Raw genomic sequence first — 27,225 nt, forward strand, 5'->3', positions numbered from 1 at the left:
CAAAACACATCAACAACAATACATCAACACAAAGAGATCGAAAGATGAGACGATCAATAACAGTATTAGAACTGCTCTCCTACCTTCCTTGGCAGCAGGGATTGTGGGTGGAGGCGTGGTGGTCGGGGGCTTGGTGGGTGGTGGGGTCGGGACAGGTACTGCAGAACAAACAAACACATGAGGATGTGACAGCCTGTAACTATAACAAAACAACCCTCGTGTGCCACATGACCCTGAGTGAAACACGCGGTGAAACTGCACAGAGCGCTCACGTATGGCCCAAACGTGTACAGTAACTACATTCAGCTCATGTATAATTTGCTGCACTGATCACAGTGTTAGCTGCGGTCCAACGCGCACTCCCACTGTCTCTGCCTTCGACTTCCTGCCTGTATTCTACGTGTGTCTTTGAGCGTCTTTGTGCGTTTATGCACTCAGCGCTGTTTAGGCAGTAAATCAGCTACCTGAGGCTGAGAATTACTTGTGATGGCAGGTAGGGAGCATTCAGTAGTGGCTGCCTGCAGCGATGGGGATAGTCATTTGGAGGAAAGGCTCTGGCTTTCATTTGCATCAAAACAAAGCAATAAATCATTGTGGAGGCTCACTGCAGAGCTGCGGTACAGAGGGGAGCAGCTTCAAGCAAACAAATGTCTGCTTAGCTTCGAGGAGGGAACATTCTTTCTTGTATCTCTGGATATTTTCTTTGTCTCGTTTTCAATTCTGCGGGTTCTCGTCTCCGTGCTGCCTCTGAACTATGCTTTTCTCACTTCACTTCAGTGCACTGCAGACAGTTGGCAAAGGAAACAGGCTGCTCACCTCTGAGTTTACTCACGGCGACCTCAGGAACAATAAAAGTGCTCAAAGTAAAAGTTGGTCTGTGGGTCTGAGCTGAAACTGCAAATGTGCACATAGATGAGAGCAGAGCAGGACCTCCAGTGATCATCACCTGCACCGTAAAACTCAGAGCAGCACTGAACACAGTGCAGAGGAAACAACCAGGAATGGAGGTTAGCCAAATAACTTCTCATCAGCAGGGCGTCGCCATTTTTATTTATCAGAAACTGAGTTTGCCTGCAGTTCCAAAAACTTTTATTTTATCCATTTTATTGTATTTTTTACACCCTCTGCTGATTGTACTAATCAAGTGCCGTTACTAAATCAATACTGCTATTGCTGCAATAACAATGGAAAACAGATAAAACAGCACGCACATATCTGCATCCATCTGGAACCCTGTGAGTCTCACAGCACGGCTGCTGGCAGCTGTGCTGACTGAAAACAAACCTGTATCCAGTTATTTGGTCGACTCGTTATTAAAGCTGCACCGTCGCGCAGCTTTGGCTGTGATCTCGAGCGCTTCTTCAACACACGGTGGATGTTATAAAGTGACACGTGAGACACGCTGACGTGTGTGCGCTCTCAAAGCAGTTGATTAAAACTTCTTCATCTCTGCAGTGAAGCTGGTGATTAAAGTGTTGAATACAGCTGAACGTAACTAAAGCGAGTAGTGAATTTACTGCACACGGGCCTCATTGAAAATAAAACAACAGCCCACCCACCCCGTCACCCTCCCGTCTCCAGACAGTGGGTCTTGATTAGTGTTGCTGCTGCAGAACAAAAGGCTCATCCTGAAAAGGAAGAGGATTCAGCACTCGGCACTCCGGCGAGGATAAAAGATGTTTTATGTTGAAAATGACGTGATCGTCCTCCCAGCCCGGACCGGGCTTCTTCTTAAACCGATGACAGCTGACAGCAGTTTGTGTATAATTGTGTGTGTGTTTCCCCGCCGTGTGCTTCTGCTATATTGTTATTATGACACATGTAAGGGCGCTTTTAAAACGGGCGTTTGGCAGATCGAATGGAGGAGGCAAAGTACTTCTGGATGTGTCGGCGGTGAGTGCACGAGTGGGTTTGTGCGAAACGCTGCACATCAAAAAGCAGTTTACAGGATTTCCCAGTTTTTCAGCTTCAAATTGGCTGCAGATCTGACAACCTTAGAGGCAGCCAAAGTTTTCAGTCCTCTGTTTGTGGTCGAAATAAACGAGCCCGAGAATGACTGAGCGACGGCATTACGGTCGTACACATTAGTTCTCTCATAGAACACACAAATAAGAAAAAGGACAGAGCGCCTGCTCTGAAACATTTGTCTCACACTAAATGGGAAATACTACACACATGCATCCCTATCAGAAATAAAAGTGGCCAGTCTCCACACAAAGGTCATGTAGGGATCGTGAAATTTTAGGCTGATATTGACGATTACAATAAATATTTGCAGCACAGCTGTTGTCAGTGGATTTCTTTTGTTTCTCCAGAGACATGATGAACGACCAACATAACCAATCAGAACTCAATGAAACTACATGAATTCCCACGTGCTCTCTCTACACCAGCTGTTTGCTGTGTTTACATTAATGCAAACTATTCTTTGTCTGTATCTGCAACTGCTGAATAAATGTAGGGGACTGCTGCAGCCTGCCTTGTTGGAGCTGCCTGACTCAGTCCTGTGTTGGCGATCACTGCTTTGAGTCCCACAAAGCCAAGTTGGAAAAACCTTCTGCCCAAAATACACACGGCAGCAGCTGTCAGCAACCTGGAGACCACGTTTTACATTTTAAACTTTGGCATCACAAAACACGATTCGTTATATTCTGGTGAAAAGTATCAACGTTTTAAGATTTAAAAATAAATCTTTAAGCTTATTTGAGGCATTGATTTCAAGAGTTTCTGGGGGTGTGGAGAAACCCTCAACAAATGCATTTACTGTGAAATATTTGCACTCTTAAAAGCCTTTTAGCTCCTCATTACACTGTTGTTGAATATTTAGCCGGGGATAAATGGACACGTTGGCATCAGATAAACGTTGGCCACTGGCGTCAGAAATTAAGATCTTGTGCAATGGCATGCAATATATAAGTGTGCCCAATTTGAAAGAGTGGAAGCAACCCAGCACACACAGAGACACACAAGTGTAAATGTAAACGAGGCTTCTGTGCAGTGATCTTAAAATAGCAGCAGCAGGAGAAATCCAGTCGTGGAACTGCAGTGCACCTCGACCTGCAACATGTGAATGACACGTGTGTTCAAAGCTCAGGTCCTTACGTGTCTTCTCAGCGGTGGTGACTGCAGGCCCTTCGGTCCCGTCCTGCAGCTGAGCGTAGATGCTGATCTTATACTGCATGTTGGGCTTCAGGTTGTTGAAACAGTGCCTGCTCGCTCCCCCGCTCAGTCTCGTCTCCTGCTTCTGGCTGCCTGCAACAAAAGTACAAAGAACATCTTTATCTTTCTCAAAAATGATTCTGTATTTGTCACATGCAGAAATAAAAGCAAGTGCATGCACATGCAAGTGTGTAGAACAATCTGCACACATCGTAAACCCAGCACGTTGTCACAGATTGAAAATGAAAGCATTTATTTATCTTTGTTGTCATTAGGATGCTACTGTTCGCTTGGTTTGTTAATAATTGATGAATCAAATCCAATTATTGAACCAATCAAACACCTTCCTGTTGTACTTGTTCACTCCATCCTAACAGTCAGGGTCCATTGGTAACATGTCAAACAGTTTTCCAAGAAAAACCTGTTATCCATGAAACACCAAGCATTCACTTCATTACAGGGAACAGGTGGAACATTTTAATGACTTAAAGAGGCATCGAGTGCAAAGATAATGGGACAAGCTCACCACGAAACTACACAGGTGGGAGTGTATGGGTGGAAAAATCTCAGTTTAAGTCAAGTCAAGTGAATCAAACCAATGTGAGCAGCAGCAGCAGGACGCAGCTGATTTATTTGGCTAAATTAAGTTCTCAACATGTCTTGTAGTCCTCCAGAGGCCTGGTAATGAACCAATCATTTGATTGAGTGTGTTGACCCAGGGTGAGATCTAAAACCTGCAGGACACCGGCCCTCGAGGCCTGGAGTTCGCCACCTCTGCACCGAAGGTCACTGAACCCATAAATGCTCCTTTTTCCTCAGGCATCATCAAATCGAGTTCAATTCCTCAGAATCCATGCCAGAAGTGCCGCTATGAGTAATACTGCATATAATCTGTGACATGATTTAATCACATTGGCTGGAAGCTCGAGCTGTGAGGGAGTCATCAGGTAGAGGAACCTATGAGACGCCTAAATGCACCACAACATTCCTGTGTAGCTAAACTGGGATAAGACCATAATAAGGGTGAAGAATGGATCCTGTGCAGGAAAAGATCAAAGAGTTGTTTCTGTAAATTCTAGCTGAACATGGTAAATCCTTCTGTCCTGCAGGAGGATGTATGAAAACACACTTTACACTCTGTCTTTCTTTCTATACCCTATTCCCTACATTTACCTCCCTCCATTCCCTTTAAATTCCAGCCTGTTCAATAATAAAACAGGATAATCACACATTTCCCCCATTCTCAGCAGCAGGTGTAATTATTTACCAGCTGTTCTAACATAAGTCATTATTTAGCTTCATTGTGTGTTGAGAGAACCAACACATTGGATCTCCCCGAGGAGACACGGGGGAATTTGTGCCTTTTATGTGACGTTAATGACGCCAGTGTTATTGCTGGACGCCTAAAGGTGATGAATAACAGCTATTACTTTCCTATTTGGTGGATGACGGCTGTATTAAAAGTTAGTCTTAGCTTTGAGGTGCTGACTGAGTGGTGGATGTTTAAAATCGATTCAGGGCCAGACCATCTGTTGTTTGATGCTATTTGGACGTGTTCTCAGTGTCAGACAAAGAACTATTGTTTTTGTTGGTGGCTGCACAGAATCATAACTGAGGAAATGACTTTTATAAGCATACGGCTGCTTCACAGAGGTGACTTTGGTGCAGTGGCCTGTTTGGCAGCTGACGAACAAACACATTAAAGTTCATCAGTTCATAAATAAATTGCAGAGAGTTTCAGGAGAGTTTAACAGACACTGGAGGTAACGTGAAAGTGTATCTGCTGTCGCCATGTGGCTGTTTTTCTTCCTAGAACATCAAGTTAATATTGGTTTGGGGACCATCACTGACGGCCAATCAAAATGCTGTAATAAAGCCTTGCAGCCAATTTGTTCTGTAGTGGAGGAAGTGCAGAGCTAAAGAGGAATTCTAAATAAAGACATGTTTGTGAGGGATGTAAGGGACAAACGCAGGATTTTAGTGGACATATTATATCTGATTATAAGGACACGATCTACTTGGTTCCATTTAGAAAAGGATCATAGGTGAACCATGTATTAGAAAACCGTTCCTTTAAATATGCATTTGGAGAACTTCTACACTGTTAGCAAGAATGCCCACTCTCTGTGGGAATCTTGTAATCCTTGATCATGTTTTTAGATATTATTAGATTTTTATTTTTAGGGATCATCACAGCACCAAAGTCAGGGTAAGAAGCAAGAAGCAACAGAGAACCACAACTAGCTGCACAACTAGCTGCTACTTATAAGCTTTACATCTGACTTCCACCGAGAGGACATGTCTTCCTGTAAATCTGAATTTGTTTGTACGGTGCATGTATTAATGAAAGGTGGAATGATCCTTGTTTGTTTGTTCCAGTCTTAATCAACTGCAGTTATAAAAGTTCTGCACCAACCTAAACAAAGCACTTTACCTGGTAATGTAAACCTTACAGTAACACAGAGACAACCCCAACAGTCAAATGGACCCTATAAGCAAGCACTTGGAAGAAACCTTTGGCAGAAGCAGGATGTGTGGACATGTCGGCCTATCCTGAATCAAACTTTGTAGAGCTGCACGACGCTTTTTACTGCCAAAGTGCAAATAACATAAAAAATTAAAGGTGCTTTTCCTTCTGTTGCGCGTCTAAAAGTATAATCTCACCGTAACAAGGGCATTTATTATTATTACTCACACGTGCAGACACCTTTGTACTTTTGCTGCTTCCTTATTCACAAGGCCTCACCACAGCAGGTACTGTCGCATGTTTGATGTTTGGCAGATTTATACTCTGGGTTCCCTTTCGAGACCCCCCCCGCCGAGGGGTTTGCGTCTCCTCCTGGGATCAAACCCGGGGGCTTTTGCTTGCTATACATACATAAACCAAGTACTACTGAGCCACTACAGCCACCTAGCTTATATTATTATGTTTAACGATGCAGGCATAATTTAGCATGACACTAAAGTTAATTAGCTGACAGTCTAGTTAAACGAACGTCAGCGGTGGGCTATAAACAAAAACACGTTTCTGCAAGCAGAACGTATCTGTTGAATTTGCCAGAGTCTCGGCACACTTCAAGCTAACGCTGGGATGCACGCGCGCACTGACTCATGCAGACGGCAGGCTTCACTTCCCTTCTTCTTCACACTCCCACACATAATGAACTCTAAATAGAAGCAGTTCAGTTTTTATTGTTTTAAAAAATTATATATTGTCACAATCAGAGGAAAGAAGTTGCAGGTGCAACCAAAACTTCAACAGAAAACTTCATAAGAAGAAAATAACTGTACTTTTTCCTTCCCCCTCCTTAAAGTTTACCTCTGAGAATAGACACAACAGGGCATAATTACTGTCACTGCTGTAACAAGCACATCTCCTCGCTCGGCAGCCGTAATCGCGACCTTTTGTCTTTTTTGTTCGCTTTATTTTACCTCGTGCAGCAAATGTAAATGTCACCCGTGCTGTGATCCGTAAGCCTTCCTTTTCTACAGAGCGGCACAGTGTCTGATTGTACAGCTAAACCTTTAAAGTGTCAGCACGTCTCCGATGGGATACAACAATATCTTTGTCATCTCCGGCTGCTTAGGGATTCAGAAAATTGGACCCTCTGCTTCAGCTACATACTGAAACTCCTACTGATGAAAGCATGTGAGTATGAATGAGGCTGCTCTCCTACTGCACTGGATATGCAGCGTAGGAGTTTGATGGGAAGAATTACAGTTACGCATGCAGTATTTTGTAAATGCTAAAGCGATGCACTGTCACGTTTAACTCCTCGCCTTAATCCAAAGCCAGCAGCATGATGGGAGAAGAGTTCAGATTCGCACGTTTGCACTGATATCGCATTTGCAAACATCTCCAAACATATAGCAGCAAAATGTTTGTGAATTCACACTGAAAATTTAGCGTATTGTGTATTTAAAATATGTGCAAGCAGGTTTTTCTTGATTCAGTGACTCCCACTGTAAAGCCAAGCGTTTGTGTTTGTGCCAAGCTTTGCAGGCACACAAAGATAATCGAATATTGATCTGGTACACAAGCTTATTGGCAAGATTTTTCCAGATTACTGGACATGTTTTGTTTTAACAGTGTTTATAGGAGCTTTATATAAATATGGAGGAGAACGGTGAGATCTTCATCTGAGTCATTTTCATGTCTAAACAGGACAGACTGAGGAATCACGTGCAGGGTGGGAGAAGGTAGCGAACCTTTGAATTTAGCTCCAACAGCAGCAACCATTTCTTCTCATGGCTCATAAAACTCGCACAACAATGAGGAGAACTCCTATATAAGGGTTCCGGGTCATCGGCACTTGTGGGACGGTTTGATTGAAAAAGCACACTCGAGGTCTGCTGCATCGTCTCAGCTGGGTTAATGTTGGGACCTTTTGTATTCTTTTTTAATCATTATGGTTTCGATTTATTTGTTTCAGGTCACGGGCTGATTCCCTGACATTCTCCTCTGAAATTTCTTGACACATTTTTGAAATTTATTGCTCTCCAAGTCATTGGAAGGCATCCGTGCCCCAAGGTGCCAAATGAGCCCCGATTCGGGACGCTCCCTCCACGGTGCTTCACAGTTTCAAAGAGCAGGCCTTCTTCCTCCAACAGAGCACAGAGTTCGTTTTTTCTTCTTCCAAGTGTGCGCCGTGAGACTGTGTGCTTATTAAGGACAAAGAAATCCAAACTGCTCTGTGTTGTATCCATACGTGTGACCTGGATGTTTGGGGTTCACATGTTCACACAGCTGTATCTTAAATATCTGCAAACAAAGCTGTAAATACTTCTCAATAATCTAACCTTAAAACATTAATAAAATACATGCACAATGTCTTTCCCTAATTCAGAACGAGAGATCAGAAATGTGTTTCCTTGGTGTGCCTACGAAGCTTGGCACAAACACTGGAACCGTCCAACGTGCTGACAGATCTTCCACCACCTACAAACGAGTCTTTTTTTAGCAGCTTGAGATTGTGCACGTAGTCAAGCAGAGATACTGGGATGAAAGGAATCCCACTTGCAAATATAATAACTACAAACCTTCATGATGAGAACAGGTTCATAAGTTTAAAATGTTAATACTGAGAAATATTTACTTACATGATGCAACAAACGCCTCAGGCTGACCTTCATTTGCTTACATACACAGTACAGATGGGAGTACGAGCAAAACATCACACAGAAGGAATAAAACCACCTTTAAAATCACGCTGCCATCACTGCACTCACCAACCGCCGACTCCAGGGCCACTCTGTAGGCGCTGGCATGTCGGTGAGGCTGCCACTGGGCACACAGCCCGTTCATCCTCACCTGATAGGTACTCAGGTTAGTCACGCCCAGGTACACTGCAGGGAAACAGAAAAGGTGTTTTTACTTGCAGAGCAGATATTTACGGGCCCAGACGTTATTTCCAAATTCCATTCTTGAATGTGTCACTCGGAGCACCGTGTTTGAGTTTTACAAAAAGAACTAAATGCTCAACGACTGCTTTGGTTCAGTGAATGAAGAGCTGCAGCTCAGGAATGTGGGGTTTCTGCAGTAAACATATTTCTCTACCAACTTTAAACATCTCTTATTAATACTGGAACAATGACATCACAGCACCGTGAGCCTCTTCATGGCATGCACCAAGAACATTTCACCAATCAGACAAGCAGCAGCCTCCTCACACCAGGAGCCCCCGACTAGCTGTGGAGGTTTCAGTACATATCTAACATTTGCTCTCGTTATTTAGAAACTTAATTATTTAGAAAGTTATTTAGATTTAAATTGAACCGAACATGATAAGATATTTCCAAAAACTAAAGCTAAAATCTGTCTCAGATCTCTTAGTCTTAGAACAGATGTGATGTGGGTCAGTGACAGCTGTATTATTGGACATTTTAATGTAATTTGATGTCTCTGCTATTCTCCTACAGTCAGCTGTGGCGGAGGCTACGAGTTTTGATGTCATGAGTCTGGACACGAACAAAAGCAACATTGAGACATAAAACTAAACCTTTCTGGAAGCCTAAAAATGTGCATTATAAACTTGTAAGCATTCCTCTCTATACTGCCATAAGAGCAAAGCTATATATATGTTTAACAGCACTCAGCTCACATCTGAGGAACCACACGGCATCCTGTTTCCACACGGCAGATGCAAAAGTCTCTGGCCAGTTGGTTTCAAGGACACCAAAGTGCACTTTCTTGAAGTTATTTACAGACACACAGAAATGTAGCTGCACTGTCTTTGCTTCAGAAGTCTGGCTTATGCACACACGCACAAACAAACCCACACACACTCTGTTTATGCAAATGGTATGTATGCGCTTTTATGGTGCGACGTTTGAAAGCAGCTCGTGTTCCCAGCTGAAGAACATTAGCATGCGTGTCTCTGTGAGCTGGTAATGGCCTGTACAGCTCAGTATCATTCCCTCTGACAAAACAGAACATTTCCAGTTGAGCCAAATATCTAATCTGCATTATTGTGAACTTCATACAAATGCATAATGTATCCCTGCATAATATTCCTGCAAACCTCTCAGCAAGTGATTTAATGAGGAGACGCAAAGGGATTCTTAAGTCAGCATCTCTACATATATGTCGACACAGTAAAGGCAGCGGGAGGCAAAACACTCCAGCTGTTTGAATTTGCTACTACTGATAATCTGCCAATATTCGACAGGAATTACTGGTAAATTTCACACAGAGGAAAATGTTGAGAATCATCAGCAGTAACTTTGATTCAGTGGTCCCACTTCACCACGACAATCCAGCGCAGCGTTTCCGTTTCTGCTGATGCGGCACATTCAGACTCCATCTCGCCCACGCTCGTTAACAAAAACCCATGATGCTTATTCATTTGGGCAGTTACTCACTCCCACCCCCAAAAGAGCAATGCACCGTTTACAAGCAGACTGACCTCAGACTGTCGTGCTGGGCAGAGACGCTCACACTCCCTGCGAGTTAAAGGAGCTCAGATGGATGTAAAGCAGCTGCTTCTTTGTCTTGTAAAAACTACAATGAGGCTCTTCAGGAAACTTATATTCTGCACATACATGCTGCTCACAGATATGTTCAAGCAAACCGAGCACTGGAGACATATCCTAACAAAGGATGCAGGATCACCTGTAAAGAGTTAGATATAAAGAGCTACGTTAGCCTGCCCAACGTGCTCCCACTGCAATGGAAAAAGTATCTAATGCGCAACATTCATGAGACATGGAAACATTAACGATTAGGTCATCAGCTTTATTTTACTAATTAGTATCTTTTAAGATGCAAAATATGTCAGTTTCTCAGGCTCTGTTTCGCAGAGAGAGCCCGTCTCCAAACAGCTGCACTTTTCTAAATGCCACACAATCTGTATGTGCAGGAAGCTTCGGTCATAATGTTTCTGGTTGTTCCCTTAATATCGAGTCGCTCAGATTGTTACCAGTAGATTGATATTTGATGTAAATTCATTAAAGTAAGATTCGATTTCACTGTGAAAAGGCTTGAACAGCTGATTAGAGCACAAAAACAATTTGTGTGACAAGAATAACTATGAGATGGTGGACGGGTGGGCGGGTGGATGTGCCATGAGTTCCCCAGTTTCACCCATTGTGGCCAACTTCTACATGGAAACAGTGGAACCCCACTGAGTCATTGGTTCAGGTATGTGGGTGAAAATCAAATCTCAGGACGACCAAAATTCAGGGATCACATTAACTCAGTGGACCGACACATCAAATTCATCAGGGAGGATATGAAAAGTGGCAGGTTAGCCTTCTTAGACTGTGAGATTTCCATCAGTAGTGGGGGACATTTAAAAGCTGATGCGTACCGTAAACCTACATCCACTGGAGCACAAACTGGGCGCCATCAGGACGCTACAATACAGATTGAACACCATCCCCACAGACACAGCGGCCAGGGAAGCAGGAGAGCAAGACGTTGCTGAGTGAATGTGGTTATCCCAGCTGGACATTTGTCAAACCTGTGAAGGCACCTAAAGAAAGCTCCAGCCGATCCAGGAGGGAAGGACAATCTCAGTGATCCCTCATGTGTCCGGAGTATGGCCACTCTGTGGCTTTCAACACGCTTTGATTGTTTCATGCTTTACTTCTAAATCACTGCTTTACTTTTGAAATTCTTGAACTTAAAACTTAAATTTTGAGTATTTCACAACAAGTAACCTTTCGCTGCATCCTTGCAATAAGCATTAAAGGCCATATACAACATTTTTTCTGGGGTATTTCTTTCATAAACCTTTAGGTATACGAGTGTAAGCAGATAACCTGGAGTGTCATTCTTCTTTTTGCCACAACGACCATGATACTCGTCCTCTGCGTGACATTGACACATCAGCCCACTAAGCTCTGCTGGTCCATTGGCTTCATTAACATGCTGGTGAGCAATATGACAGATGCTCCATTCACCTCCTGGGATCCCACTGGCCTCATCATCTTGCTCTCTTTTCGACTCAACCCATCTCTCCATCTTTGTCAGAGTTCATCCCCTTCTTCTTTCCTCGTTTTCCTTCCAAACTTGTCCTTCAAGTCAACCAAGAAGTGCTTAATTGTCATGCAGGCAGCGGAAACTGTGGCTCCAATGCAAAGTGACACGCTCCATTTAAAGCTGCGTGTTCGGGCATTTAGCTGACACTTGTATCGAGAGCTCTCGCGCAGAGAGCAATGAGAGCGGATGAAAGGGTAGAGGTTCGGAGTCCTGCTCAAGGACACTTCAAAAGGACACATAGTTTTCACTGGATGCTTTGGCTGTCATGGAGATCAAACCAGAGACCTTTCAAAAAGGGCTATTTCACCGATAGGCCAGTCTGCACTGAAGTGATTAATTATCATGCAGGAGAGGAAAATCCAGGCTCCTACTCTAATGATTGTACTTGAGAAGCAAGTGATTGATTGAACCAGGCCACACACTCACAGAGCCCCAGGAAGTGTCCACATCACAAGTGAGATAACTTAAATCCATACAGTTCATTCCAGCACTGGGATGTAATTAGGTGGAGTCGACATTAAAGGTGTCAGATGGATATCAAGATATTGAGCCTGCAGGAGTCTGACTGCTCTCTGATTAGATTAGATGATATTGTTTATTCACTTGTACTCAAAGAGGTAGAATGGGCCGAGAAAACCAATAACAAGGTGTATAAATGATCCTGGGTAGAAAATGCCAACAGAACAATTAAGAACAAGCAGAGCAAAGATGTACTGGTCTATTGGGAAATCATCACGGTGCAGGAAAGGTATACTTTGTAGTTTATAGTTGCTTTTATCTTTATTTTCTTAAATAGATTTTGAACTCATATTTGATTAAAATAAATATATATATACAAAATTGAGCAAAAGGTTGGACTTTCAAATGACTTTTTTCAAAAAGTGCCACAGGTAATATGAAAGTGGTTTGTTATTTGTGTCAAGTTCATTTACTTCAAAGCTAAAACAAACCAGTTATTCTTGTGTTTCTTTAGTAGTTGTTTAAGTTAAAAATAATAATGATCGTCTGACACATCCAGTCAGTGCCGATCATAGCTTTTGCAATATTTGGTTCTTTTCAATTCAGTAATATTTATACAGTCGCCTCAAGGGGCTATTTATTGTATGGTAGACCCTAGAATAATACATACAATCACATGACCCCCTGTGAGCAAGCACTTTGGCCACAGTGGGAAGGAAAAACTCCCTTTTAACCTCCGGCAGAACCAGGCTCAGGGAGGGGCGGGGCCACGTGCTGAGTTTTTCAGCTCAATTATAAAATTAAATAACCGGCTCATGAAATCCCCTTAAACATCAATACTGACAAATATGGCATTTACATGTGCATTTATTTATACAATAATTAGGTTCTCCTTATAATACCACCTGTTAAACTGGGACTAGTCACCACAGTGGTGGAATACACTCTACATCAGGTACGCCTTGCTACCATTAACCAGGGCGGGAAACATTTCTCAGGGATTTCGGTCCAAGCTGACATCATAGGATTGTTGCGGCACATCCATGATGAGGATCTTCCATTACACTACATCCCAAAAGTGCTCTGTTGAATTGATATCTGGTGACTGTAGAGGCCATTTGAGTGCAGTGAAGATGGTAGACTGTGGTCATAGAGGTGTAGTGTTTAAACGATTCCCCACACCCTTAGACCACCATGAGGAACAACCTGCACAAGGCAGGCGGATCCATGCTTTCATGTTTGTGTCAGATTCTGATTGTACTATTTGAATGTTGCAATAGAAATGTGCGTGTGGCACGCAGTGTTGTTTGCTGCTGCCCACCTGCTTCAAGGTTCAATGTGTTGTGTATTTGGAGATGCTCTTCTGCATATGTTGCAACACTGGTTTAAGTTACTGTCGCCTTCATTTCAGCTCAAGCACTCACTCCTCTGACCTCTGAAAACCCCGGAGATGGTTACGGGAAGGACAGTTCCAGCCAATCAGCAGCCTCTGAAATACTCAGACCAACTCATGAGGCACCAACTAGAACGAAATGTTCAGAGTCACTTAAATGTCATTCCTTCCTCATTCTGACGCTCAGTTTGAACAGCAGGTCATCTCTCCATCACGTCATCCCTAACTGCACCATCAATGTGATTGGCTGCGTGGACGTTTGCATTAACAAGCAGCTGAGTGGCGTGTTAATGTTCATGGCTTTTATGGTCGCAATTACACTACCAGCTGCCAAAATGCACGTGCTGCAGTGCATGCACTTCTCAGCACATTCACAAGTCATTTAAAATGAAGATTGCAGATAAAATAATAATAATAAAGCAAGTCGCACATGAATATCCCTCCTTCTGCAGCTCCACAGAGAATATCACACTTTATAAAGGTAAAGCAGAATTAGGTAAGAGGAAGATGCAGTGCTCTTCCTCATTAAAGCATATAGGATATAACATTCAAACAGTTAACATGTTTTTGAAAGGACTGATGAAATCAGTGCATTACAACCAGTGTTGGTCAAGTTACTTGAAAAAAGTAATCAGTAACTAGTTACTGATTAATTCCCCAAAAAAGTAATCCTGTTACTTTACTGATTACTTATTTCCAAAAGTAATTAATTACTTAGCTACTTAGTTACTTAGTTACTTTTTAAAAGCACGATTTACAACCTGAAGAGGTGATAAAGTGATAGATCTTTCAGCCCAATTCTACTTTTTCTGCATAATCATCATACAAAATGTAATCAGATGGAAAAGTCTCTTTTTAAAACTTGTTTTATTAGTTTTAATCTTTTAACTTTATGCATCAAGCAAACATTTAATTATCTGCAACATTCTCTGACTGGAAGAAATTAGTTTAACATTTAAACCTATTTTCTGCACATTCCAGCACATAAAATAAAATATTTTGTGTGTTTACACTCAGTCTTTCAAATAGATGCAAGTAAAACACAGCAGAAAATAAATAAAGTCAAAGACTCAGCGGTGCTGTTGCCCTATTTTCACCTGTAAAGCAGGAGTGGGGCAGGCGGAGGTTTACCCTGGTGCAGGTGTGCCGCGGTCAGTGGAAGAATCCGCGAGTTTCTCTGTGAGTTTCCCATTACGTCGTAGCTACTCGGTGCTTGTTGGAAGTTTAGGGGTTTTTTTCACTGTAAAAAGAAGTTTTCTTCCCACGCACAGCGGACACTAATGTTTTTGTCACTTTTTATGGAATCAAACTCAAAGTAAGGTCAGTACTTCCACGCTTTAAACGCTGCACGCTCATACTCTCTCCCACAATCGATATGTGATCCACTGTTGATCTGCACACAGCTGTTGTCACCAACGGCGCACTCGCTTACGTCACTGTCATGAGACATTCTCGCAAAAAAATCATGGTTTTAGTAACGCAGTAACGCAGCGTTCCTACGGGAAAGTAACGGTAATCTAATTACCGTTTTTGCAATAGTAATCCCTTACTTTACTCGTTACTTGAAAAAAGTAATCGGATTACAGTAACGCGTTACTGCCCATCTCTGATTACAACTAACAAAAAACCAAATTTGCACTCAAAACAGGTGCAGGTATAAATATTTCAATGAAAACACAAACCCCGTCTGTTAATACGAGGCTCCTCTTACTTTACATCTAAAGAGTAAAACACTATAAATCCATAACAGAGTAAAAAGAGACGGATTTTGGATGCTACGAGGCAACAGCTGAAGAATCCTTCATCCTACTCTTTTAATCATGGTTATAGTTACAGTGAAGACAAACATAATAAAATTTTAAAGACAATATCCTGTAATTAGATTGCGACTGCTGCTAAGAGCATCGCACGGGTATCTAGGAATCAACCTCTGAAGTGTCTGACTGCCTGTTGTAGTTGAAATGAAATAAACTAAGAGGCTGCAGCTGTTCTTAATTAAAGCTGGTGGAGTTTAGGAAGGTCAGCAAAAAATGAATCTTTAAAAAGGTTGAAAGCAACATTCAAGACGAAATACAACAAGCAGAGATTTGTTTGGGGCAATGAAATAAAGCTGCAGGTAAAAACATTATATATACAATCTGCAGGTGTAGTTTTATTAGATGGAGATGAAATCAGATTTGAAGTAAATAAAAAGTGTTGCTTTGTTTTTCAGAACAATTGTTTTTTTGCAAAATATCGTGATATTAAAAATGGAGACATACTCCATTACAAAAAGAGATTACACTGTAAACTGTTGGAAGGATCCATGAACAGTTTCCAGTGACTGAAATATTGGTTTGAAAAATTAAATTAGAAAAGTTGTACGACTGCTGAAGAGCATCGGTTTAAACCGAGGAAACACTTAATGAGCTTAACTGGAGGCCACAAAGCTCTCTAATGTTATTTGCTGCTTTGAACAGGGCCCGAGTTATGTTGTTACAGTAATAACTTCCAGAGACGCTCTTAAACAGCACATTTGTATCTAATTCAGTGTGACCGGGACTATAGAATTAAAGGAATGAATGATGAACTTACAGGTCTTGGCCCTTCCTGTCAGGGCTTCGCTGGATCCGGTCGAGTAGGAGGCGATGACCTTGACGCTGTACTCGGTACCGCTCAGCAGGTTAACGATCAGCATGGTGTTCACATCCTCCCCCACAAAGGTTTCCAGGGCTTGTCCAGGGGCTGCAGGGTGCGGTGGGATAATGGAGGAGACACGTCAAGGATGAGTAGACGGTCAGTGAAGCAGAAGGAGAACAAAGGAGCACCTTCAGAGGTCATCATTAGCTTCAGCTGCAGCATAAAATATCAGTTTTCCTCTCACATTCCTCTATACTGTTAAAACTGACAGCTGTGAGAAGTGCAGCAGGTCCGGGGTATTTTCATTTGTTCCTAACATAATCCTATTTTGACAAAACCCAACAAAAAAGAGATGAGAACCAGGTAACAGCTGAATAAAGCTCAGGTATTTTACTCCACCTGAGATCAGTCCCGCAGACTGCTGAGTTTAAATCTCAGCTTTACAACAGAAAAATATGCTAACAGCCTTCTATAAAAAACGTTTGGGTCTCTTCTCTGAATGCAAAGACTGTGCGTGAGGGTGAAACTTTAAATTGTTCCGAGCCTTACACTGGGTTAGTGGTGCGGCTCAGATGCTAGCAGCTGCAGTTAGCTGTCTGCCTTCACTTTCACTCATCTGTCACTGAACTCGGTTTCTCGACCACGTTGTGGTTTTGGAGCTATTTAAAGGATTTTACTGCAAACATATTCGGTACACTGTGTGGGTAATTGTACTAAAAACCAGTCCGAGTCCTCCAGCGTTGGTGAGGAAGTAAGACCAACATCCTTTTTTGATCCTTCCTCTGAGGTAAAATTTGGCATTTTAAGTGTCAGTGACAGTTTCAAATGTGCACTTCAGCACTGGATTACATTTTTATCCCTGGTGGTTTGTTACAGTAAGAAACTCCTTCAGCATGCCTGCCCCCATCCATCAGCATTTCTGTCTTTTAGTTTTTATCCACATATTTATGAAATTGACAAAATTATAGAATTATGGTTTGCAAACATTTCTTAAAACTGTCTGGACTCGATGGGACTTAAACTGTAATATTTGAAATGAGCTAAAAGAGAGATTAGGGAGAAATAATTGGTATTGTTTAAATTACCAGTTAGAGGCTGGTAGATGACCCTGTAGCCCATTGTGGGCGACGGTGGAACATCCCAGCTGATCTTGAAGCGATTGTACCATTCCTCTGAGACACGCAGGTTCCTGGGAGCTAAGAGAGGAACTGAGAAGCAGAGAGGGACGAGAAAAGACAGATTATATGTATGCAAAGTGTTAACAAATATTAACCCTTTAAAGCCGGTCAGAGCAGCACGCTCCGTTTTGCGTAACTATTTTTAAATCCCGGTAGCTCTGCAACCAGTAAGCTAGCGCAATAATTTTTTTTGCATATGAAACCGGAGGAGTTGTACTTGCATCTTATGCCATCAGCTTGTCCTCGGTCACGGTTTCCTTCCACATAAAGCTTTGCAAAAACTACATAAAAAGCACTTGCAGCAACAAAAACATAATATTACAGAAACAGCTTTGCCGATCCGATCAGCTGTTTGTAACACTTCCTACATCCATCAGCGCGAACTATCGCATGTCTGCCATGACCTGCCCGAAACCGGAAGTGACGTCATTTTGCGGAAATGTAGTTTTTTACCATCAGCGCCTCATGAGCCTATACTGGTGTTTTTAAAAGTTATATTTGACTTTGTGACTTCCTGTGTCGTTTCTGGGATGCTGAGGACTCATATTGCACTGCTGGAAATAGTTTATTTTGATGCACATGCTGCTTTTTTTTGCAAATTTGCATGATAATATTTATTTTCGTTTTTCCTGCAGTGTACAAAAATTGGTGTATTTCAAAAATAAAACTATGAAGACACTTAAAATAAATTTCCTGTGGTGGGAAAGTATTTTGTGCAACTTTTTTGTATTTACAGTTTTGAGGGATAAGCCTCTTAAATTTCTCTAACTAGAAATATATGTTAAAAAAACAAAAATGATTTTCAAATTTTTTTGTAGTTTATTGCACTTTTTTGCAATTTATGTAATTACTATGCACTTAATGCAGACATATTATTAAAATATAATGGTCGTATTGATGTATATCAACTTGAAATGCTCCCAAAAATGGCTCCACAGCATGTGAAAATATAATATAAGCTCTGGCGGACTTGGTTTTAATGGTAGGTCTTAAAGGGTTAAGGAACAAATATCGATATAAGCAAATATTTGGGCATTTTATGTGTGAGTGTCTGGAGTCAAAACAGGGAAAAAACTATAAAAGCAGAGTGAGAGAGAAAGATGGTGAAGCAGAAAAATCATTAACAAAGAGAACAGAGAAAAAACATGAAAGGGAAAGAAGAGAAGTCGGCTGTATACCAACAAACTGAAGCCACAGTTTAAATCGAAATAAGGTAAATCCAGCAGAAGCAAAAGTACTGAATATATTCCTCAGTACAGAATGATTAGTATGAGCTTTAATAATGAGACAGGAAGTACAGAGAGGAACTGCAAGGGCAGACGCCGAGTTGGCAAAAGGAAGATAATGACGAGTCAAAAAAGGCCTAAAAGTTTGATAACGCCTAATAAAATTTCAACTGTCGGCACAGCAGAGAAGTAAAGTCTCCCCACTGTTACAGAGTGTACAGTCGAATTAATCTGCCAGAGTGATATTAAAACCAGAGGACTTATCACTGGCTCGACAGCTGGGACACGTCCTTTGAAATGGCCGAATGGAATAATACGAATCTTAAAATAAAGTGCTTTCTTTGAGGAACGTGTGCTTTTCGAGCCGTCTGTACATTCACATACATTTATGACCTCCGTGCAGCCTCCTCTGCTCTCCCACAGCCGTGATAGATTCCAGATCGCCGTGGTTAATGGGAAGCTGTGAGACTTTTCAGGTGGAAATCCCAGAGTGAATCTGCTGGCTGTTGAGTTGCACATTTGAAATGCTAAAAACCTCCCATCACTCTCCCTGAGCTGCAGCCGTCTCACCATTACTGCAACTGAACCCTCCAAATTATGCCGGCTCTTCTGCCTCATTTTCCCTCTTCACCTTCCCGGCCGTTCACCATTAAAAAGCTAATCATGCTCTCTGCAAGAAAGCCGTACTCCCCCCACACCGCCGGTATCTGCTGCACCCTCATATGTTCAAATCCCTCTGTTATACCCGCCTCTTCGGTCGTATTATCTATTTTCACTGTGCCCTTCCTGGTCCTGAGAAAATTACCATCATCCTCTGAACTCCGTCTGCATTTCCTCCCACTATGTCTTCGCCCTTCAGGCCTGAGGGTAATGAGAATCTGGAGATTTAATGAAACTTTCAGAGTAAAAAAATGCTTTTTTGGGTGCTGAGGAGCTAAGGTACTAATTCTGCATGCAGACGTCGTACTGGTTCCTCCATTGTACTCTGTGCATCTATCATCTAACAGTTGTTGAGATGACATCAAGTCCCCAAGCTGCTGCCCACTTTTTTAGTTCCTGTGGGAAATTAAAGCATTTTTACACAGCAGAGCATTAAGTCTTCCAAGACAACAGCCAACAATTTAATTGAGCAGCAAAATGTTATTCTTGAGTCTCGGTTAGAAAACGAGGAAAATGATCTAATTACAAACCCAATTCTGAAAAAACTGTGGAAAAGTCAGCAAAAGCAGAATGCAATCGTGTATAAATCTCATAAATCTATATTTGATTCACCCTCCAACACAGAACTCAGAGATCAACAATATTTTTAAATATTAGATCAGTTTTAATCGGATGACAGCAGAAAATCTCAAAAACAGCTGAGAGACGGAGAGAGTAAAGAAACTGTTTTTGGAATCTGAAGGAATCTCTGTCTGCAGGAAACAGCAAAAATCAGTCTACGTGACTTTGGGGCTCCTTTACAAACTGGCATGATTCTGTCATGGAAACCACGGCATCACTGCAGGTTAAAGCTCGGTCACATGAAGAAGCTGTATGGAAACATGACCCAGAAACACCACCTCCTTCTTTTTGGACTGGGACAAAGTGGAAAGCTCTTTATTTCTGTTCTGAAGTTTGCATGTTTGATGGCAAAGGAACGCATGGATGTCTATGGAAGTGGCAGCTTGAACATCTGGAAAAGCACCATCAGTGCTGAAAGGCGTGCTCAGGTTTCAGAGCAACATCCAGGGGAGACTTTGCATTTCTCAGCAAGCCAATGCCCAACTGAAACATTTGGAGCATCAAACAAAAACTTTTATGAACACAACTCTAAAATGTTGAAGAACTAGAATTTTCTATCAGCCAACAACGGGACAACATTCCTCTCCAGTCCAGAAACGTCTCTCCTCGGTTCCCAGACGTTTCCAGGCTGTCACACGGGGATAAACCTGACTCTGTCCCATTTTTCAAAGTAAATCGAAATATTAAAGCACTAAAAACATCTATTTTTGCTTGAGTGTTGTTATTTTTTCAAATTTAAATGCATGTTTACTTGAACTACCCAGATGTTTACAGATGGCTCCTAACAGCGTCACGAGCCACTGACTTAATCTTTTTGAGGAGAGACAAACTCTGTGATGCAGACTGTGGGCTGCAGCGTTCTGGAGAAACCACTCGTCCACGGTGCTACAGGAGTAACTGTCTGCTTCTTTTTCTCCAACAGCCACACGAGCCAACAGGAAGGGTAACAAGCACCGAGGGACCAGCACTGGTTCAAAATGAAGCACCTTTTGAAGGTGTCATCTTTAAAAGCGTGGTTCTATCTGACTGGTCATCAACTGTTGACTAAATGATGTTACAGAAAAAGAGAATCATGCTGGAATTACCAACTTTACTCGTCACCTGACAAACACACTGTTGTCTGGCTGTGTTTGAAATCAGCTAAGTTGCTGTGGGAGGCTCAGTCAGTGCAGGCATCCTGCACCAGCGTTGATGTTTAACAGGCTGCGAATGCTTAGACCGCCGCATCGCCGCCACAGTAAACACGTCCGCTTCTCTGTGATGTCAGCAGCTTCTGACAAAACAACACTGTGTGATGTTCTGTTAATGAGAAGACCTGAAACCACCTCGTTTGAAAAGATAAGCAGGACTCTTCTAGTCTGAAGGTATTTTTCCAAATAAAATGAACTGCAGACTGTGATTCTGCTGCTTTACAATCTTTGCTTTTTAGTGCTTCTTACAGATTCGAAGCTGCTTCAAAATCCAAATCGCACAAATTAAAACACCCTGCTGTCTCTTAAATTCATTCCTCATTCATTCCTCGTCACAACATATTCCACACCGAGGCTATGAAAGTCAATTATCTTCTAATTCTCGGTCTTAAATCTCTTTGCCATCAAGTTGGTAGTGACTTTTCTATCACATTATATTTGTTTCCCCGCCGCCCTCTCTGTATTACCCCCCACGTCTCTCTCTGATTGGCCCATCCTTCAGTGGATCAAACGCAGCTTAATCTGCCTCTTCTGCCACATTATCTATCTTCAGTTTGGGGCTAAAAACCCAATCATCCTCTCTGCATTCCCTGTCATGCCTCCCTCGGCGTTCGCCCCATCCCTCATAGGTTCAAATCCCAAGATTACACGGGCGCCGTTTGTCACATCATCTATCTCCACCTTAAAAAACGCAATCATCCCCCCTCCTCTCTCTCTGCAATCCCCGTCATTCTTCCCCAGGTGATCGTCTCATCCCTCACTACCTAACAGGAGCCATTCATCATCAGCGGGTGTCGCAGGCTCGTCGCTTAAAAAGCGGAGAACGTCGTTAGCGTCTGCTAATGTGTGTAACGCGTCGCACGGGGGAGACATGATGGGACGGAGCGGAAAGATGAACGACTTAAATTTAGAGTTTCCTCCACGCTAAAAGTGGAGTGTTTGTTCTGTAATGCACTTGGCGGCAGAGAAAATCATTAGCCTCTGCTGCACTCGCAGCGGCGCTCTGTCATATTTAACAAAAGAGGAAAAGATGCTTCCCGCATATTTCTGTCTTCAGCTCCACAGTAAAGCAAATGGATGCTGAGCACTGAGCGGCCGCCGTCTCTTTTCCTTCCTGGGAAACTGTCTCAGGTGTAATGAGCTGCAGAGATCTCCGGGGTTGGGTTAGGGAGAAAGTACGTCTTCCTATTTTTCATCTAAATACTTGTTAATGAAGGCAAAGTTGCAACGAAAAGCAAAACTGGAAGCGCACACCTAATTTCAAATAAAGGTTCGGCTCCAGTATTTTGAATCTAGCACTGACAGAGACTTTTCTATCTTGTTACATATTTCATCAAATCAATCAACGTTTTATCTTGTGCAGTGATTTAAACTTTACAATATAATTGGACCCTCTCTTTGCCCGTGTTGGCAGGAAGAAAAACGCCCCCTCAATCATTCAGCTTCCGGCAACATTTTCTTGAGCGTCCTGAACAAGATGAATGGCGAACACTTTGCTGCTCGGCTTAAATTGTTGTGTTTGTTTCACAGTAATGAGACTTTAAGAAAGCGACAGCCGCTGTGGGCAGAAATGCATCTCTCATCCTCAACTCACCCACAACAGATTCTCCCTCTCAGGAGGCACAAACACCCGAGACACCAGCACCTCGTTATGGGTCCCATTAGCAAACTTTTCCCAATCAGTGAAGTCGTTTCCACGTTTGATCCTGAAAATGCTCACTTTTTTGCACCCTTGTGGTTGTGAACATGACATTGACATTTCCACTATCTTTTAATTGCAAACCACAGCGCTGCTTTGTTCTGGCCTGTCTCCTGGTCCTCGCTGACCCTCAACACCTCCAGGATTGGAGGATTTTCTATCTCCCAGAATCTTTTTGGCCTTTCAGATCCAAACTTTGCTTCATGTACTTGGTTTGAATTATGCTGAACTGATTGTTTGTTAAAAGAGACGTATGATTATGATTTTATGAATACATATGGCTTTCTTCAATGAGTTATCTGTTGGCATAATTAAATCATTATATACTGAAACTTAGTGTAATATTATAACATGCTGAGATGGACAGCAGATGTACAGGACAACACATTTTCTGTCCTTCTTTGTTTTCTGTGTGATTTATACCACTGAGCCATTTATTTTTTAAAGCCTGGCCATTGTTGAAGTGTGCAACAGCTTTGCTGGCCCGCAGTGAAAAGCCTTCTGTGTTATTAAACTGGAGAGTCGGGACCGAGCTAAATGGAGACTGGAGCACGAGGTCAACATTCACCACACTGGAGATCCAGGAGCCACCAGGAGCAGCAACAGCACGACTTGAAGGAAGCAACATAATCCTGAGAGCTGTTCATACACCAAAGACGGCATCGTACCCCAACTACTGACTATTCTTCAAATGATGTATCTTTATCCAAACCATGATACATGTAAACATAACCAACCAAAAGAAAGAGAAACTAAAAATGAAACCAGGTCCTAAAACAACAACAACAAAACGTGATGGCACAGTGAGGACAGACGGTCTTCTGCAGAGCTCATCTTTTTAATCTGTGGTGGCAAAGAAACTTTAAAGTCAGGATGACACAGGCTAGTCGAACACGTGCTTTGTTGCCTTTACTCTGGATTCACTTTAGCTTCACATATTTAATCATTTAATATTCGAAGCATATCCTGCCACTGTCATACTCACAACATAACATCCACAGATTTTGAGGGCATTTCTCTGTTAGTTTTCGCTTGAGATGTTTCCACTTTTCAAAGAGGACAAAAAGGAATAATAACGATAAATAAACAGAGGGTGAAAGAGGAATCCTGAAAACTGCCACTGAATGTAGAAATCAACCTCTATCAGATCAACAGGGAAGAGATCATCGTGGAAAACAAGCACCTTCACCTTTCTTCATCCCGTTCTTGCCTTTGTTCACTTTCATCCTTCTTCCTGTCTGCTCTGTCATGACAAGATTTTCCCGGCACAAATCCAATAATACTTTAGTCTGTCTACAGCAGCAGGACTGTGCCGGAGATCAGAGCGCAAAGATGCCAGAGAGTGTCGGAGGGTCACAAGTGTGGCACTCTGATCCACAGCAGCTTCTCAGCTCTACTTTCAAACCCCAGCCGGGGTTATTTGTCCAGCTATAACAAACTACTCCTACAGTCAGCTGGGAGGACAACATGAAGTTTCTCCTCCATGTGTTTCTTCTTTTTCTACACTATGCCAGTATTTTTAGACACAAGAAGCTGAACAAATGTGAGTACAACTGGCTTAGAAGATCAGATATGATACAAATAACTTGCTGAATGAATAAATAAGCATAAAAAAGAAAGAATAAAATGGTAAATGGACTGGTTCTAATAATAACAACAATAATAATGATGATACAGCTCTTTTTGACTGAACACTCAAAGAGCTAAATGATATTAAGAGGTTCCACAATGTTCTGTCCCTTCTAGGTTACATATTTGTTTTCCAGTGTGGTTATTCTTCACGTCTGACCACTTGCTGCTGTCCTTCAAAAGTCTGTGTCTCAAACTGACAGTCAAATCACAACAGCAGTCACCACACGGTGCTTCATATTGTACAGCAAAGACCCCACAACAGTGCAGAGAAAACCCCAACAATCAAACAATTCCCTATGAGCAAGCACTTGGTGACAGTGGGAAGGAAGAAACCTGATCAGAGCCAGGCTGAGGGGAGGAGCATGTGCTGGGATTTGTTCTCCAGACTCAAACGTTAGAGCAGGACTTCCTGTAAACCAAACCATCCATCCTGTAAACAGCGTAGAGATGCAGAGATGCATCAAAAAAAGTCTTTCTTCTTGTATCGCTGTTTCCTGGTCTAATTTGTATGCTTGTGTTAGACAGCAGATAAGTTGGTGTCAAGTGGAACTCCAGCTCTGCTCTGAGGTCCTGATCACAGGTTAATGATAAAACACGATACTGCAGACGACTTAAAAAGAGCAGAGAGTGAAGAAAAGAAAGTGAAAGAAACAAAAGTCAAGCGAACTCAGCATCAATATGACTCACGCGTCCGTCCCGTCGCGGCGGCTGCCGGTCCGTCTCCCTCGGGGTAAACAGGAGTGATGGAGACTTTGTACTCTGTGCCTGACAGCAGAGGCTGCAGAACCAGGCTGTTCTGACCAGTGGGCACTGTTCTCTGTAAGCACAGAAAGACCAGTCAGGACAGTTTTGAAAGACAAGCAAAGCCGTTAATGTTTGACTTTAACATTTAGACATTTCCCCATCCTCAGTCTCTCTGCACTGATGTGACATTTCACCTCCCAAAGTTCAGCTGCCAGTCAAACAGAGAAACTGCACTCTGACGTTTTCTTGTTTCTAATCTCGATAGTTTCCACAGCTCATCGTCCAGTTTTGCTTTGTAATATTAAACGTGTGGACTTTTGTAGCTGCTTCTTAATCATGTTGCACCACATACGCTCACTGCAGGATCACTTCATGTAGATCAGATGTAACAGCAGGATAACGTGACTGCCGAGGTTTCTCGATTTAACAGGACCTCGAGTTTGCTTTAAAAAAAAATTTCTGCAAACCCAAAAAACTTGTGCATGTCTTCAGTGATTTGATTATAATTTGTGTCCACATGCAGAGATACGTTTGCGTCTAAATGATTGTTTCTTTGATCATTCTCATTACCCTCCCTCTTCCTTCACAGCATGATCGAGGTGACAGACTGCGACTGAGAACGTCTTCAAGCATTCTGCATTCTTCCCTCTGTTTGTTGATGTTTTTGGTAGCATTTCTGTATCTGCATTCAGTCTTTAAACGCACTCTGAAAACTTTTGAATGAATTATGATAAAACGCTGCAGGGACGTCGAGGAGCCGCGTTAACAATTCATCACAGCTTCGTCCACTGAGGTCATCAAGGTCAACCTGAAGATTTATTGGTCGAAAACTGACATAACATGTTGTGTTTATTGTCAACATTTAGGAAGTACCATATAGATTTAAATGATCATGTCACATTTGACCTCTGACCTCTCCTTCAAAGTCTGATCTGAAGGTCAAATGATAATGTTGCAGGTTTTGTGACAGGAACAAGTTTCCATGGGAGACTTTTTAACTGTAATTGACTAATTTCATTATAACTTTACTGTGTTTACATTAGCAGGTCATATGTGTTTAAAATTAAATCAAATTCATTTGTTTTTTTTAATTAAAATCAAACCAGTTTTTGTTTCTTTTTCGCTTGATCTTCAGTCCAACAGCTCACCGCTGGGTTTGTTGGTCTCTCTGACTCCCGTCTCCCTTTTTTGTGCTTTGTGTATTTTTTATTGTTAATATTTTATTATCATTTTTTATTTTCCATTCTTTGAACTCCTGTCTCATGTGTTGGCTTCCTCTGAGCCATGGATTTAGAGTCTAACAAGGGCGGATTTAAAAATGAGTTAACAAAGAGAATTAAGATTTCTAAAGCACGAGCTAGCAAAAAAATAGCATTAGCCTTTTTAATAGAGGTGAAGGAGGGAGAGTGGCTGCAGTGGACTGCGAGGTTTCAAATTGCTGCAGAGGTTAATTGTGTCCAGGTGTCCTCCTCACCTGTGGGCGAGCTTAGTCTTTTATTAAAACTGATGATCTCTGTTAAGGTTCAAAGTTGAGGAAGGAGAGTACACACCACCCATGGTCCAGAGGATCTTGGTCCAACAATGATTTTAATGAACACACGTGTGGGAAGACACTCTGTACGCAGACAGCCAGTAGTCCTCGACTTAATCAAAGCATGAACAGATATTTTATAGCATCAGGGTTTGATTTACTGACGCCCCTTCATGCGTCACAGATACATTTTATACATAGATCAGACTTTTAACCCAGAAGATCATCTTCTATCTTCATGGCTAGCCCTTCCTGTCTACCTTTCAGTTCTTGTCTTGTTCCTCTTTCTTGCCGAGACAACAAGGAACGGTTCCTCTTTTACTGAGACACTTTTGCAGTTACAACCAGACATGAGTAATCTCTCCTCTAAATAAATTTAACTCTATGTGTGTGTGTGTCACGACCTCACATGCTCTTTGTGTCACCTCTTCACCTACTGTCTGTGTCTCGTCCTCAAATGCTCTTTCTCAATTCACCTGTTGCACTTCTGACCTTTTACCAGACCAGAAGCTCACTGAGACTATGTGTATGTCTTCTACTAAATAAATGTTTTAACCAAGAACCTCTACTAAAACCTTAATATAAAATGATCTGATATATAAGTGTTTTGTAAGCATGTATTGCAATTCCTT

General features: G+C 42.1%; 1 protein-coding gene across 9 annotated transcripts in view; it reads right to left on the reverse strand.

Annotated features, from left to right (window-relative positions):
* Positions 1-27,225, reverse strand: part of col14a1b (collagen, type XIV, alpha 1b) — a 160,559-nt gene that overhangs the window by 45,778 nt on the left and 87,556 nt on the right. For all 9 annotated transcript variants that reach the window (XM_085261530.1, XM_085261528.1, XM_085261524.1 and 6 more), the window contains 6 exons: positions 25,006-25,135; positions 17,198-17,320; positions 16,068-16,217; positions 8,389-8,505; positions 3,103-3,252; positions 84-158 (listed from right to left, as the gene is read on the reverse strand). In XM_085261530.1, the coding sequence (XP_085117656.1) occupies positions 84-158; positions 3,103-3,252; positions 8,389-8,505; positions 16,068-16,217; positions 17,198-17,320; positions 25,006-25,135 (745 nt within the window). The remainder of the gene's footprint in view (positions 1-83; positions 159-3,102; positions 3,253-8,388; positions 8,506-16,067; positions 16,218-17,197; positions 17,321-25,005; positions 25,136-27,225) is intronic.

The sequence above is a fragment of the Mchenga conophoros genome, linkage group LG22 (assembly GCF_057382185.1).
Source record: "Mchenga conophoros isolate Kocher_MC1m ecotype Shallow Benthic linkage group LG22, M_conophoros_male_GT1.1, whole genome shotgun sequence".
NCBI lineage: Eukaryota > Metazoa > Chordata > Actinopteri > Cichliformes > Cichlidae > Mchenga > Mchenga conophoros.